General features: G+C 35.5%; 1 protein-coding gene across 1 annotated transcript in view; it reads right to left on the bottom strand.

Annotated features, from left to right (window-relative positions):
* PAS2 (Protein-tyrosine phosphatase-like, PTPLA) overlaps window positions 1-14141 on the bottom strand; it is a 102515-nt gene extending 88374 nt beyond the window's left edge. The window contains exon 1 of the mRNA XM_089819477.1: window positions 13630-14141. Within this exon, the coding sequence (XP_089675603.1) occupies window positions 13630-13700 (71 nt within the window). The 5' untranslated portion in view covers window positions 13701-14141. The remainder of the gene's footprint in view (window positions 1-13629) is intronic.
* Between the last annotated feature and the right edge of the window lie 590 nt (window positions 14142-14731).

Here is a 14731-nt window from a genome sequence, read left to right as displayed (position 1 = left end):
ACCTTCTGCCATGTGTGTTTGTTCTTGAACCAAAGGTCCAAAATGTTGACTCCAAAGGCAACGATTGCAGAGGTAGCAGTTTGTATTTGATAGCTTCAACGATTACTCCTGAGATTGAGGTGGTGGTATATATTTGATAGCTTCATAGCAGATAATAGAGGCAGCAATTTCTTCTCCAACCCTAGAGATAAAAAAGAGGTAGGGAATAATCAAAAACTGCATGCAACTTGTTAGATTTGAATTGTTCTTAGTTTTTAAATTTTCATTATGAACTTACTGATATATGCTAAGAATCCATTACAGTTTAGTTTCAATACATAAATGAGCTTTTGTCATATTTAATTTTTTGTTTTATTTATTGTGTAATTTTTAAATTTCTTTGTAGATTCTATTATGGCTGCAATTGATTCTGTTGGCAATAATCCCCACTTCAAAATTGACAGATGTTCCCCACTTTGAAAACATGTGCAGATGATTCGACCAATGCCAAGTGGAGGAGGTTATGTGTGGATTTGTAGCCATTGCAAGGAGGAATTTAGTAGCTCTTACAGTAGAGCAAAAGCACATTTGTGCTTTATTCCTCAAAAAGGCATAAATTTTGCATCAGGAAGCCAAGAGTAAACAGAGTGCTACCTAAAACATTTCTTCCAAATCACATCGTAAACAAATATATTCAAGAACAAAAGCAATCAAAGAAAGCTGTTGGGAGAGCAAATTCTTCACATCCGTTGGAAAGTGGTAGGCCTCTAAAGAAAGGAAAAACATCATCCATGTCTTCAACTACCTCTCCTAGTGAACCACCTGCAAAAGGCCATCCATTGTTGCGTCCTCCTCAACAACAGATTGTAAGTAAAAGAGTAGTGGGACCCTTGGAATCATCATTCCAAAATGAAGCTAGAGACATTGTTGATCAAGCCATAGCCAGATGCGTTTATGCAAATGGATTGTCAGTTAATGTTGTTTGCTCACCGTATTGGCAATACATGGTGAGGGCAATTAATGTGGCTCCAAACGGGTTCAAGGGCCCTAGGTATGAGAAGGTATGCACCACTTTATTGGATGATGAGGTGGCCCGTGTAGAGAATGCCATGTTGCCCATCAAGGATGCATGGGTCAAAACAGGTGTGACAATAGTATCAGATGGATGGAAAGATGCAAGGAACCGTCCTTTAGTGAACGTTCTTGCAGTGTCTACAAGAGGTGCAATGTTTCTAAAAGCTGTGGATTGTGAAGGAGAGGTAAAGGCTGGTCCTTTCATTGCAAACATTCTCATCCAAGCTATCAAGCAAGTTGGCCCTCAGAATGTTGTTCAAGTAATAACTGACAATGTAAAAAATTATAGGGTTGTTGGCTTATTGATTGAGGAGCAGTATGAACACATTTTTTGGACACCTTGTGCAGTGCACTCACTCAACCTAATGCTGAAAAAAATTGGCACTAAGGTTGAGTGGATAACAAAAATGTATGAAGAGGTACAAGAGATCCAAATGTTTGTCATGAGCCACCATATGACGCAAGCCATATTCGGACAATTCTCGAAATTGGAGCTCTTGAAGGTAAGTTGAATTGTTTAAAATTTAAACATGTTTTAGAAATCTAGCCACTTTAGTAAACTTTCTATGTTTTCAAATTTTTAATCTATTATTGTTTTGATTTTAAAATAGGTTGCTAAGACCTGCTTTGCCTCCAACACCATTGTTTCGAGGCGCCTTATCAAGGTTAAAGACGCATTGACTAGAATGGTAACTAGTGCTAATTGGAGTGTATGGAGGCAATCTAATAGTGATAAAGCAACTACCATAAGGGGATTGATACTAAATGAATCTTGGTGGGATCGTGATGAGTACCTTCTAAAGATCACCGAGCCTATATTGAGCATGATCCGATACATTGACATGGATAGGCTTTGCTTGGTGAGGTATATGATGGCGTTGACTCCATGATTGAGGACATTAGAAATATCATAAATGAGAAAGAGCAAGATCTTGATGAAAAGTTCTTCAAGGAGCTACAATTAATCATGATAGAGAGGTTGAACAAAATGACTACCCCTTTACATCTACTTGCCATTGCATTGAGCCCCAAGTTCTATAGCCAATCAATCCTCAAGGTGAGTACCACTAGAGTTTCCCCATACAAAGATCCTGAAGTTGCTCAAGGGTACAAGGCAGCCCTTTGAAGACTCTTTCCTAAGCACCCACGAACTATAGTGAGGTTTGAATTTATGAGTTTTGCAAGCACCGATGATTGTGGTCTTAACAACTGATGAAAAGTTCTTCAAGGAGCTACAGTTAATCATGATAGAGAGATTGAACAAAATGACTACCCCTTTACATCTACTTGCCATTGCATTGAGCCCCAAGTTCTATAGCCAATCAGTCCTCAAGGTGAGTACCACTAGAGTTTCCCCATACAAAGATCCTGAAGTTGCTCAAGGGTACAAAGCAGCCCTTTGAAGACTCTTTCCTAAGCACCTGCAACCTACAATGAGGTCTGAATTTATGAGTTTTGCAAGCACCGATGATTGTGGTCTTAACACTCTGGAAGACAAGAACAATGTTGATGCTCATAAATGGTGGTACTTCCATGGCCAAAAATACCAACACTTGCAGCCCATTGCCATCAAAATTTTATCACAAGTAAGTTTTTTAATCTTAAGATTCTAAATTACTAGTTTCTTGTTGGTAAATATTCAAAACCCTAATTTCTAGTTTATTGTTGGTAAATTTGTAAATCTTGATAGGTTGCTAGTTCATCATCATCTGAGAGGAATTGGAGCACATACTCCTTCATCCACTCGATAAAACGCAACCAACTAAACTCCAAGAAAGCAGATAACTTGGTGTTTGTGCATTCAAACTTGAGGCTCACAACTCACAAAGAGAATACGTACAAAAAGGTGGAGGCAAAACAATGGGATGTCGAACCAAAGGCCGCGGAGTTGGAAGTCCACTTTGATGCACTTGTGATTGAAGATGGTGATCCTAAGATACATAGTACTGATGGAGCTGATCTTGAGGCTATGGCTAAGACTACGGTTGAGACTGTTGACACTAGTGGCACTAATTGTGCTTGTAATCAGCAATTGCCTAATGATGATGAATCCTTTGATGATTTTTGATGATACATTGATATTTGTCATTTGATCGCATATGAGTCTATGACTGATTATTGATTGCTGATTCAGTGATTAGTAATGTTCACATTGTTGTTTTAAAGACTAAAGTTTTGAACTGAAACATTCATTTGGTATTACGGTGGTATATTTTGACATTTGTCATGCCATTCGAACAAATCATTAATATATGTGGTGGTTGAATTTGCTAAATTGCTTTAGATTAGCATAGTAGTGTATGAACTAGTATGCTGCGACATATTTTAACATATATGTATATGTGTGTGTGTGTGTATATTTTTATTTTTTTTGATTTCTTGTATGGACGAACCCAAACCCAGCCCTAAATTTTTTGATCGAATTTCGAACCCGAATGTCGAACTCGCATCCGAACCAAAATCCAACCCGACAACTTAGGTTTTGATCATAAACTTGGTTTTAGCACTTGATTTTTTTGTTCATTGTTCACCAATGAGTTCCTACACTTGGAATTTGCTTAATTCGGAATGCTGAAATAATCTTAAGAGGAATTAAAATGAAATTGCAGAATTGTCTTCAGAAATTTTAAGCATTCCAAGTAACTAGTTCACTGTCATGATTGGATTGTTGTTTGTTTCTAAGGTCATATGAGAGTTCTAAGTCGTGATTTGGAATAATTTGATAAGTTAGTGGGACTCATTTGAGGATGTTATCATGACTGGTTTGAAAATCAAAATTCATAATTGTGTCCAAGTATTAAGGATCCTTGGTGTTTCAATATTCTTGCTTGCATTTCAATTGTTTCTTTCCTTGGATTTGTTCCTTGAAACTGAGTGAAATTAATCGTTTGACCCATGGATACATTCAAGCACATTCATGATCTAGACTTAATATTTTCTTGTGTTTAATCCTTACTAACTTCGAGCTTTGTAGAAGGAATCATGTTCAGATCAAAAGGATAGTCATAAGGAAGTGAACAAAGGAATACGGAAGACAAGTTCAAGCTTAAGGCCTAGGATAGCAATGAAAGAGGACTAATCTAAGGTGATCGAGTTCAAAGGACAACACGTCAAGATGGTGGACTTCAAAACTGGAACAAAGGAAAGAAATATCAACAATCAAGCTGAAGGAATTATCCCAAGATTAAAACTTCATCAAGCAAGGAAATAACGAAAAGTCTAAGGTTGAGAGCAAGTAGGAATTCGGGTACAAGATTCTCATCAAGGGAGTGATCCTGATGATGATGGAACCACACAAGGAAATGGATTAAATATGCCAAGGAAGATGTTAATGTATTCAAAGGATTGCTCCAAGGGTCAAATACAAAGATGAAGAAGGAAAAGAACAATTCCAAATGATGAAGGTAGGAAAATCAAAGGTTCACGCATTGTAAAGTCCAGCCATCCAAGAGAAAGAAGTCCAAGAATGATTTTTAAAAAATTCTAAGAATAAGGTGGTCGTATTAAGATAAAGATTGCATGAAGAAGTTAGAGGTTATGGAGATGCAACATGGCAACCTTCATAGCATTGATATTAAGGAACTCGGTAAAACTTTGCTAGAAGAGAGAAGAGGAAGTCTGCATCTTGGATGATGACTTCTATGATGATTAGGTGGCTTCTTTGTTTCTTATTGGTCCTAAAGCCTTTGAATTTTTTTTATTGGCTTATTTTGTGGCGCTTCATTTCGATTGGCTACTTTTGGTTGCCCTAATTAGGGTATGTCATGAAAAATCTAGGCCATTGATTTTAAATCAATCTTGGTAATGTTGGCAATTTGACTAGGGTAGATATGACAGAGTTGTCATTTATGTCAACATATACACAGTGTTAAGTAAGCAAAGTATGGAGATAATATTAAAATAATAGATAGTTTCTATTATCTCTGGCTAGTATCTAATGGTTATCTCTTGTAATCCTCTGTAAATATTAGAATGTTTCTAATATTTAGTTTTCTGTTTCTAGAATAGAATGTTTCTGTAGAAACAGTTGTTCCATTCTTTTGTATATATAGACCTCTCGATCTCTATTAATAACAAGCAAATATTTACCAATTACTTCGTAATATAGTATCAGAGCCAATACTCTAAAAAAATTCAAAAATAATTATAATTTATTAGTTGAAATTATCTACTTTTACTTTCAAAATTATTTTCATGCATATTTGCTTCCAAAACCTCTAGTTCGACTAGAGTTTTCTTCCAAAAAAATACGCCATTTTGTCTTTGACTCGCGATTTTTTCCGATCTGCAAACTCGCACCCTTCTCTCTACAACTAACACGATTGAAACCTCTGAAAATAGAGGATTATTCTCTATTGTTCACATGGAAGTCTATTGGGCGCCATTTCTCTGCAACTCACACCAGATTTTTCTACCACTTACATCCATATTTCACTAAAAATTGCACATTTGTTTTGTGGCCCATTTTATTTTTAAAAGTGGTTTTTTTGCCTATTTGGAGGTGTCTAGGTTTTTTAGAAACTTCTCTTGGTTATTTGTGCCCTCTGCATTTCTCTCTGTAAATCCGCCATTTTTCTAAGCTTTTTTGAAGCTTTTAAGCAGTCGGGGCTGTTTTTGGTCAAGACCCTAAATTTTGAGCTCAGAAATTTTTTCTAATTTTAGATTCTTGGCAAGTTTTTCGAGACCTCAACTAGGTTGTCATCAATTTTTTTTGGGTGCCTCTATTTTTGTGCCTTGATTTTGAGCTAGGGGATCCAGAAACCAACAAATTATTGTTTCTAGGTTTTTTGAGCTGTCTTCTAGGTCAACCTTCAAATTTTTTGGGTCTTTCATTTTTTTGCCTCATGGAACGTGCATGTACAGATACTCACGATTTTTCATTAGAAAACGTGCAATGGCATCTTTGACAAATATTCTGCTCGAAAGCAACTCAAAATTCAATGGTTGAAATTATGGCACTTGGATGCAATGGATCATGGCAATTTTTGAATATCGGAATACCAATCAAATTGTTTTGGGTGTTACAAAGCACCTGACTGCCCCTGGTACTCATCAAGATACATGGAATCTCAATAATCCGGAGGTGGTGATGCTTCTCAAATTATCCATAGCTGATGATCAGCTTTGTCAGATTCCATCCAGCAAGACAGTTGTCAAGATATGGGCACATCGCAAAGGTCTTCATGAGGTTTCTAACGAAAGCAGAACTTGAAGAGCACACGATTATACTGAGAGGGGGGGGGGGGGGGAAGAAGTGAATCAGTATAATAATAAAATTTGCTAATTTAAAACTTTTATCCAATCAATAAACTTCAAATGTTGAAATGAACAATTATGCACATGAACACACTGACACAATGATTTACATGGAAACCCAATGCAGGAGAAAACCACAACAATAAATGCTTTTTATATAAACTTGATCTTTTACAATGATTTGTAGGCTACGACCTCTATGTTTATGAGCATCGACTCACTAAAAGCTTCAACTCCCTCACTTCACAGGCCCTGACCTACTGGAAGCACCAACCCCACTGCTTGTCTTTGTGAGCACCAACCCACTGCACACAAACTACTATCCACCCTGACTATGTGCTTTTCTTCAACTGATGATGGAGAATTCAAATGCACAACTTCCCTTCCTCAAGTTAATATTTTTAATCTTTGTTCAAACACTCCTTTATCACTTAGTTTTCTTTTTCTTCAAATTAGTCTTCAAATTTATTATTTTAATCCCCTCCCCTTTTTATTTCATATTTGTTTTCTTTATAAACACTTCACTCCAATTCTTTTGTTTATTTTATATTGTCATTTCATTATCTCTTTCAACTCTCCAAGGCTGACCTCTCTTCTCACATATCTTACTTCTCTTTTTCTTATATTATTTTCTTTTATATACTCCATATTTCACTCTTCTATGAGCTCTTTTATTTTCTTCAAACGGAATTCTTTATAAATTAATTTTTTATCATGTCTTTCTATTTAGAAGTCATATCTTTTGAAATAAAACATATTTCACAACTCTTCACATGATAACCTATTATTTATTATTTTTAACAAAATAAGCCAACACTTTAACCGCTCCTTTTGGAAATAATTAAATTTACTTAGCAAATCATTTAACCTTTTGAATGTTGAATTTGTTGTGAATCTTTTTTGAAACTACAAAAATATACCATCGTTTCTATATCAAATCTGCCTATGCGTCAGCATCCAAATGTTTACCGTGATACCATTCTCTCTATGTTGACACAAGGGATATATATCTTCGGACACTTTTCTAGAAACAGTCAACTTCACAAAATATTAAATCTAACAACCTGTCTTTGTATTTCATAACTCTTGCTCTCAACTGTACCTCTATATATTGCATCAATGTCTTAAGATGATGATTCTTATTCGCGTATATTCTTTGGGTGTGTTCACCATGATAAAATTGGATGTGTTATTTCCCTTGAATTTTGAAAGTTCTTTAACACTGCCTAAATACATGATGCTAATTCACACCACTGCTTTATATCACTATTTGTTCATGAGTGATTGTCTTTGTCTTATTGCTGCTGTAGAAATAATCTTTGCATATCTATTGCATGTATCTTTCATGTAGCTAATATCGTTGCCTTGTTTAAATTCAGTGCTAGGCAGATATCATTTCAACCATAATTAATATATTCTTCCATTTCGTAAAAATTGGTTGCTGCTACCAAATAAGCCTCTCTCGCATATGTTGATGTGATTGGACTCTATATCCATCGGTTGGTTCCATTGTTGAATATCTTGTTTACAAAACTTCAGAAACTGCACATTCATTCACTAATTTAATCATCTCTTTAAACAAACTTGGAATTTCATGGAGGCTTCATGAGTTTGCTGTATTTGATTTTGTACAGACGTGGCAAGAGGATTTTTATATCTTAATTTATTTTTACTAATCGCACTTCTTACTAAACACTGCCTTTATCTTTGATAGAGAATCGAGCATTGCTCTTTTGCATTCAATCATCACTAAAGACATTGTTGTAGTGTGTATCTTATGGATCATTTCGTCCTCCAGTATACTCTTCTCATTCTTCAATGGAATGCCACAATCTCCTTGTCTCCTTTGCATATTTATTGTCACAATTACCCATATATCAATGCTTTATATTCATTGCTGACAAATCTTTTCTCTGACTTTATTGTTCCTTTGTCTATACAAATGTTGTCTTCTTCTCTATAAAATGCAATATGATCTATTTTTTACTATACTATTTTGATTGATTGGTGACCAGATAATTGAGTGTCAATAAAAATCTTTTGTTTGTGTTATATTTGGCATCTTTAATAATCAACATGTTTTATGTATCATGGCTTCCATAGTCACTGAGATCTATTAAAATTGGATTCCATTATCTTGTGGCTTTTCTCGCTGCATACCGGTATCACTCTAAATCTTACAGATTTCCATTGCTTCCATCAATTTTGTCCATGCTATAGTTCTAACTTCATAGGTGCATAAAATTACTTCTTCATAGCTTTGTCTTCATAGTACACTGTCTTAGAATTGCTTGTTCGACCTTTGTCTTTACTTATCACATATGCTTTAATCATTACTTTGTTATCTTTCCTCAAATGTTCATTCTATCATGTAATCAAATAGTCATTGTGCCTTTTTATTCTTTATATGCTATTGGCTGTTCTATAAATCTGAAACGTGTTCACACATTACAGCTTTGGCTTTTTGTATTTTCATACCTTTGACATTGATACTTATACGTTTGTTCATGTCCAAGAATCCTTTGACATCAATGACAATACTTTCATTAGAGCTTTCTTCTTGAAGAAAGCACTCCATTTTCTATTATCATGGATGAGCGAACCTCACTCCAAGCTCACCTAAATAGGATTCAAGAAATCTGTGATCAGTTGCTTGCCATCGATCGCAAGATGGAAGAAGACATTGTGGTTATCACTCTCCAGAGTCTACCAAAGTCCTCCAAGCATTTTATCGAGACTCTCAACATCACATCTTCTAGTGTTGATCTAAAGTTCACTGATCTTTGCACACTTCTACTTCAGCAAAATCAATGGAAACAATAGTTTGGTAGCTGTTCTAGCTCCACCTCCACAGAGCAAGCCTCTGATGCTAAATCCTTTCAGAAGGATAAAGGCAAGTCTTAGTAGTCTTCTCAGCAGAAATCCTCTGCTCCAAATTCAAAAGGCTCCCGAAAGAATAACATTCAATGCAACTATTGCCACAACTTTGGTGACATGAAGGTTGAATGTTAGAAGCGCTTAGCTGCCCTATCTAAGTAATCTGGTTTGCAACTCACAGCGAACAATGTGAAGCACTCTGAGCAAACAGAATCTACCTTTTACACTTTTTTACAACTTTGTCGTCTGGATAAATTAACCATTAATGGAGGGTATTACGATAATAGATAGTTTTTATTATGTTTGTTTAGTATCTAATGGTTATCTATTGTAATCTTCTGTAAATATTAGAATGTTTCTAATATTTAGTTTTTTGTTTCTAGAAGTAGAATGTTTCTATTCTTTACAATCATTTCCTAAGGAAACATCATTCCATTCTTTGTATATATAGACCTCTTGGTCTCTGTTAATAACAAACAAATTTTTGTACTGATATGTTTCTGGATTCGATTGTGTTAAGATTTTTACCATCAACGTTTTGAATCACACTACGTGATCCATCATCAGGATGAATAGCAAGAGATGCAAAAAACAATATGCTATTCATCCTGATGATGGATCACGTAGTGTGATTCGAAACGTTGATGGTAAAAATCTTAACACAATCGAATCCAGAAACATATCAGTACAATAGAATGGATTGTGGAAATTTGTTCTCTTTAAACAAATTTTTACCAATTATTTCGTAATAGATAAAGTGTTGGCAGTAAGACTTAAAAATTTAGTATCATGAAGATTATTTATCAGCACAGGCATAGTTTTGTTTGGAGAGCTTCACAAAGACATTATTGGCACCTGTGTAGTTACATGGTGATAGTACAGTATGTCAGGATACCATACCTAAGTGTGAGGCAATACGATCAGTGTGGACAAAGTTATGACGGTTTTTCCAATTGCAGTATTGAGCCAACTGATCAGGACAAAGTTAAGGAATCGAATATTATATGTGAAGGAATTATTTTGTTTACCAAATTAATTACTTAACTAATTAGGGACGACATCCTAGATGTTAACCCTAAGTGGGCAAAGTATAGTTTTGTATTTTGAGATATGTGTGGAAGCGTGAAAGCCAACAGTACAGAATATTATGAAATATTATGGTATAAAGGAAAGATTTGAAGTGCGAGATTAAGTGTGATTTTGTGATGTCTATGCTATTGTTTTGTGATGCAAATTTTGTAAGCAAAGCAATAAGAGGCAATATATGCAAAGTTGGTACAATGAGCTCCAAAGATCATATCAGATATTGAAGATATCAACATTAAGAAAGAGGTTACTATATCTATACTTTTGTATACTAAATATCATTGTATATTGCATGTTTGGGCAGTGGACTCATCTTGCATACATTCTATAATTGTAATAACAACTCTTAACAGGGTTCAAGCTTCTAACAAGGCCTAGTCCTCTAATAAGGACCGAGACACTATAAAGATGTAGTAGACTTCTAACAAGGCCAACATCTTTCACAGGATAGTTTTTATTAGTGGATCACTTTGTGGGTACTATACACACCAAGGTTTTTCCTTGGCCAAGGTTTCCCTAGTTAACAAAATATGGTGTTATGTGTTGCATTGCTTTATGGTTGTGTTTATCGTTCAACTTAATCAATTTATTTGTTTATGCAAGTTATAAGATCGTGAATGATATCCTCATGACTGGGCAAAAGTTTGTGAAATACTGATTCACCCCCCTCTCAATATATCGTATTTCTAATAGGTTGTTCATTGTAACAAGGGCTCCTATATAAACCCCAACCCTCTCATTTGTAAAACAAGACTTGTTGCAAAATTTCGCTAATACAATGTCAAATTAGCTCTACTTTTCATTGTTGTGTCTTGCATGATGAATTGTTATGATCAAGTTTGCATTGTTGCAAGGTGATCCATATTTCGTCACGTAGCATAGGATTGCATTTCATTTTGTTTAGAAATAGTTTAATTGGATGAAAGAGTTATGGATATTTCCTTGGTTAACTCGAATCTAAACTAGGACACTAGCCTCTTGTTGATGGTAGGAATGCATTGTGTGGTGAGCTAGTGAAAGTACATAACTTTAATTGACATCCAATCTTTAGTTTGCATCCATTGATGGGATTGAAGAGGGTAGATGTCGATTTGAAAATCATTTGAGTATATCCTTAGATGCTTGCATTAGGTGGATGGAGTCATTGATTAAGCTACACCTAGTAGAGTCCAAGTCCATCCATGATTTCTTGCATTCATAGTAGAAGTAGAAGTAGAAATAAAGGGTAGAAGTTTAAATTGGAGTTGAATTGGGAAAGTCATACCATATTTGCATTGCACATTGTGAAGCTAAATCTTTAGAAGTGCAATAAGTTAATATTCATTGAATGAATAGCATAAGTCCCCAAAGTGATTACCAGCAAATCACATTATTTCACTAAGCAAGTATTCCCCGTAAAAGAACCTTGAAGTCACCTTGTGATCTTACTTTGCAGGCTTAGCATTAGAAGTGACTTTATATCAAAAGAGAGTTGAAAATTTTGTGTTTCACTTTGAAACACTAAGTATTTGATTCTGCATGTTTTAGTTGAATGAAACTCACATCAAAAAGTAGGTAGAAATTAGGAATCAATTTTTCAGAATGTCCTTGATGATGGGTCATAGGATAATACAAAAAAATATCAAGCCTCTTGTAAACTGATCGGACATCGTAGCAGGGAGAATAAAAAATTAAACTTCTATAGGGTGAGCAACGGAACTTCTATAGGGTAAGAAAAGGTAATAGTGACTTGGTTGGGGGAGATGGCATATTCTAGAATCAATTGAATTGCTGAATTTCACGCTTTAGCTGCTGGTCTAAGAGTTCCTAAAGTCAAGGATGGTATGATATGGAGTCTGGACATTTTAGGTACCTCTAAAATGATGTTAAATGTGATTAAGACATACGCTGATTGGAACTCTCCTCATGCAGAGCCTAAATCACACAGATGAAGTATCTAAGTATTAGGTCACCATTCTAACCAAGTAATCAACCACTTGACTATTGAGAATCTTGTTTCCAAATGAACTAGGGAATATATTCAAAACTCTGCACCACTAGATATTTATTCCTGATGATAGAAGGTGAATGTGGTTTCCTCCTACGTCATAAGGTTGCCATAAATGTGCTTTGAACAGGAATACAATCTGACCTGAGTTCTGTATGCTTTGCTGTGTTAAAGAGTAGTTTGAATTGTCCGGTGGTATTGTTTATGGATGTTGATCAGTGTGACCTGTAAAATGCATAGGGTTGTGGGTTGTTATGACTTATGAGAATCATGCTCCTGCTTAATTTCTGTTCAAGAAAAATAGTTAAGGGAACTCAATTGTCAGAAACAAAATCGTAGCCTGGAAAATAACAATAATAGATGCAAGATCCAGCATAAAGTAAGGAAAATTGCAAAAAAATTCAAAAAAAATTATTTTATTTGAGAAATATACACTAGATCAAATTTGAACTTGTTGAGGCAAGGAGCTTGAAGATCTTGATTGAAGAAGGGCTTACCGATAAAGAGATAAGGTTAACATAAAGGAAGCAAATTATGCTTGGCAGAAAGCCCCTCGGATGGGCATTTCTTACCTTGAGCTTCCCGAGTAGATTCGCAGTGACTTAGGTTGCAGAAGTAATGGGAGTACAAGCTATCCTACTTAATCAACCAACAGACTTACTGTCCACCATTACATATCTCGGGTGGAACCATATTTCTTGAACACTGAACATTATGGAGACTGCTAAAAGGACATTCCATACATGCTCAGTTCAGAAGAAAATGGTAAGTAGTATTAATCACAAAATAAGAGTAGTATTAATCACAAAATAAGAATTGACATTTCTGCTGAGCTGATCCTTCCGTGAACACGATGAGTTTACGAAAGATACAAAATTGGAATCTGCTTAGGTGAAAAGAGCATCTGGTGAAGAGCACTGATCTATATCTATCCTGGTGGAAAGTCCAGGAGTAGAACCGAGACATGACCAAATGATCTTCCTGGCATTTTTTTTCTTAGGTCAGCTTTCTCCATACGCCTTTGTTTCAGGGTCATTGTCGTGGGGTTTCCCTTGAGGTTCTGGGTGCAGAGTTTGACTGCTATGACTATGTCTACTCATTTGAAAAGCACTCACAAATACGATGTTTATTGTCACTCAATACACACATGAATCCAATCCGCGTTCATCATTTTAAACCAAATCTAAATGCCACTAAACATAAAGGGAATAAGCAGATTGAGATACAAAAACCGACGAAAATAGAAAACCTGTTTAACTCTGTTATGATATTGAACTTCACCGAAACAATATAAAATGGATTTCTACACCATTAAAATATATAAATAAATGAATATGAAGACACAAACTTTTCAGTAAACAGGTGCTCACCAGCCTGCACAAACCACCCAGTTGTATGTTGCAAGATAAAGCCTCCTGATTGCTGAAAGAAATCCTGCCATTGGTGCCCACAAAACTTGCAAAACCCAAGAAACAAACTCGACACAACTCCCACAAACACGAAATTGTGCCCTACGCCATGTATAAATGGTTGAGCAAGGCCATTTAAAGTGAAACCAAGAAGTGAACGGCCAAGTTATTAAATAATACAGCCTGATAATTTGTTTACTTCATGTCGAGTTCAAATGGGTAGATAAGGGAGTTGAGTGCATTGGATGATGAATCAGCGTTTGGGGAATATCCATTATATCTGCATTACATTCTAGCTTGTCTGCGTGTGGGTTGTTTGGATGTTGCATTTTATTGCTCAACAACCCATCTGTTTCTTGTTGCAGTAACTTCCCCTCATCTAATGTGTCCTATTAAATGGTTTTCAACTATTCCCATGTCTCGCCATAAATAAATCGATTTAGCTGTGTACCTCTGACCCTTTTAATTGCTTTCCTCCGCACCCAAAACGGAGACATAAAGGAAACTTCAATTTTTTATTAATTAACGGGATAATTTGTCCGTTTTATGACAAAGGAAATAAACAGCAACTGTGCTTAATATAAACTCACTAGCACTTGCACCAAAAGAAGGTGCAAGGAATATGCCTATAGGTGTTTGATTTTAAAAGCATAGCTGAAGTTTATTGCACCACCATGAGGAGGAGGTTAAATATCAAGTTTGTTGAACTTTGCAGTCAAGAAGTTTGACCTATCTTTTTGATATACAAGTTGATTCAATTTTCTCACTTACATCACTTTTACTACATCTCCATACCAAGCCAAGCACTAGAAAAATGACTACTAGGGTTCATGAAGTGATAAGAAAATTTTCTAAACCATATTTGATCCATTGGTACAAGCCAAATCAGACAAACAAAGAAATTAAATTGGTCAACCATCCTTGAACCATTTCAACATCTGTTCACAACCAATTTGTATTGTGATCTATAGCCTTTAGTTCACGTTTAAGCTGTACATCTTCTAGGTCAGTCTTATGGTGTTGTGTTCCATGGATTTATAGTTGTCTAATTAATATCCTATTT

Source organism: Cupressus sempervirens, chromosome 3, assembly GCF_028749045.1.
Source record: "Cupressus sempervirens isolate cs-2001-9-10 chromosome 3, ASM2874904v1, whole genome shotgun sequence".
NCBI lineage: Eukaryota > Viridiplantae > Streptophyta > Pinopsida > Cupressales > Cupressaceae > Cupressus > Cupressus sempervirens.
Note: the sequence above shows the minus strand (reverse complement) of the source record. Positions and strands in the feature narration are given on the sequence as shown.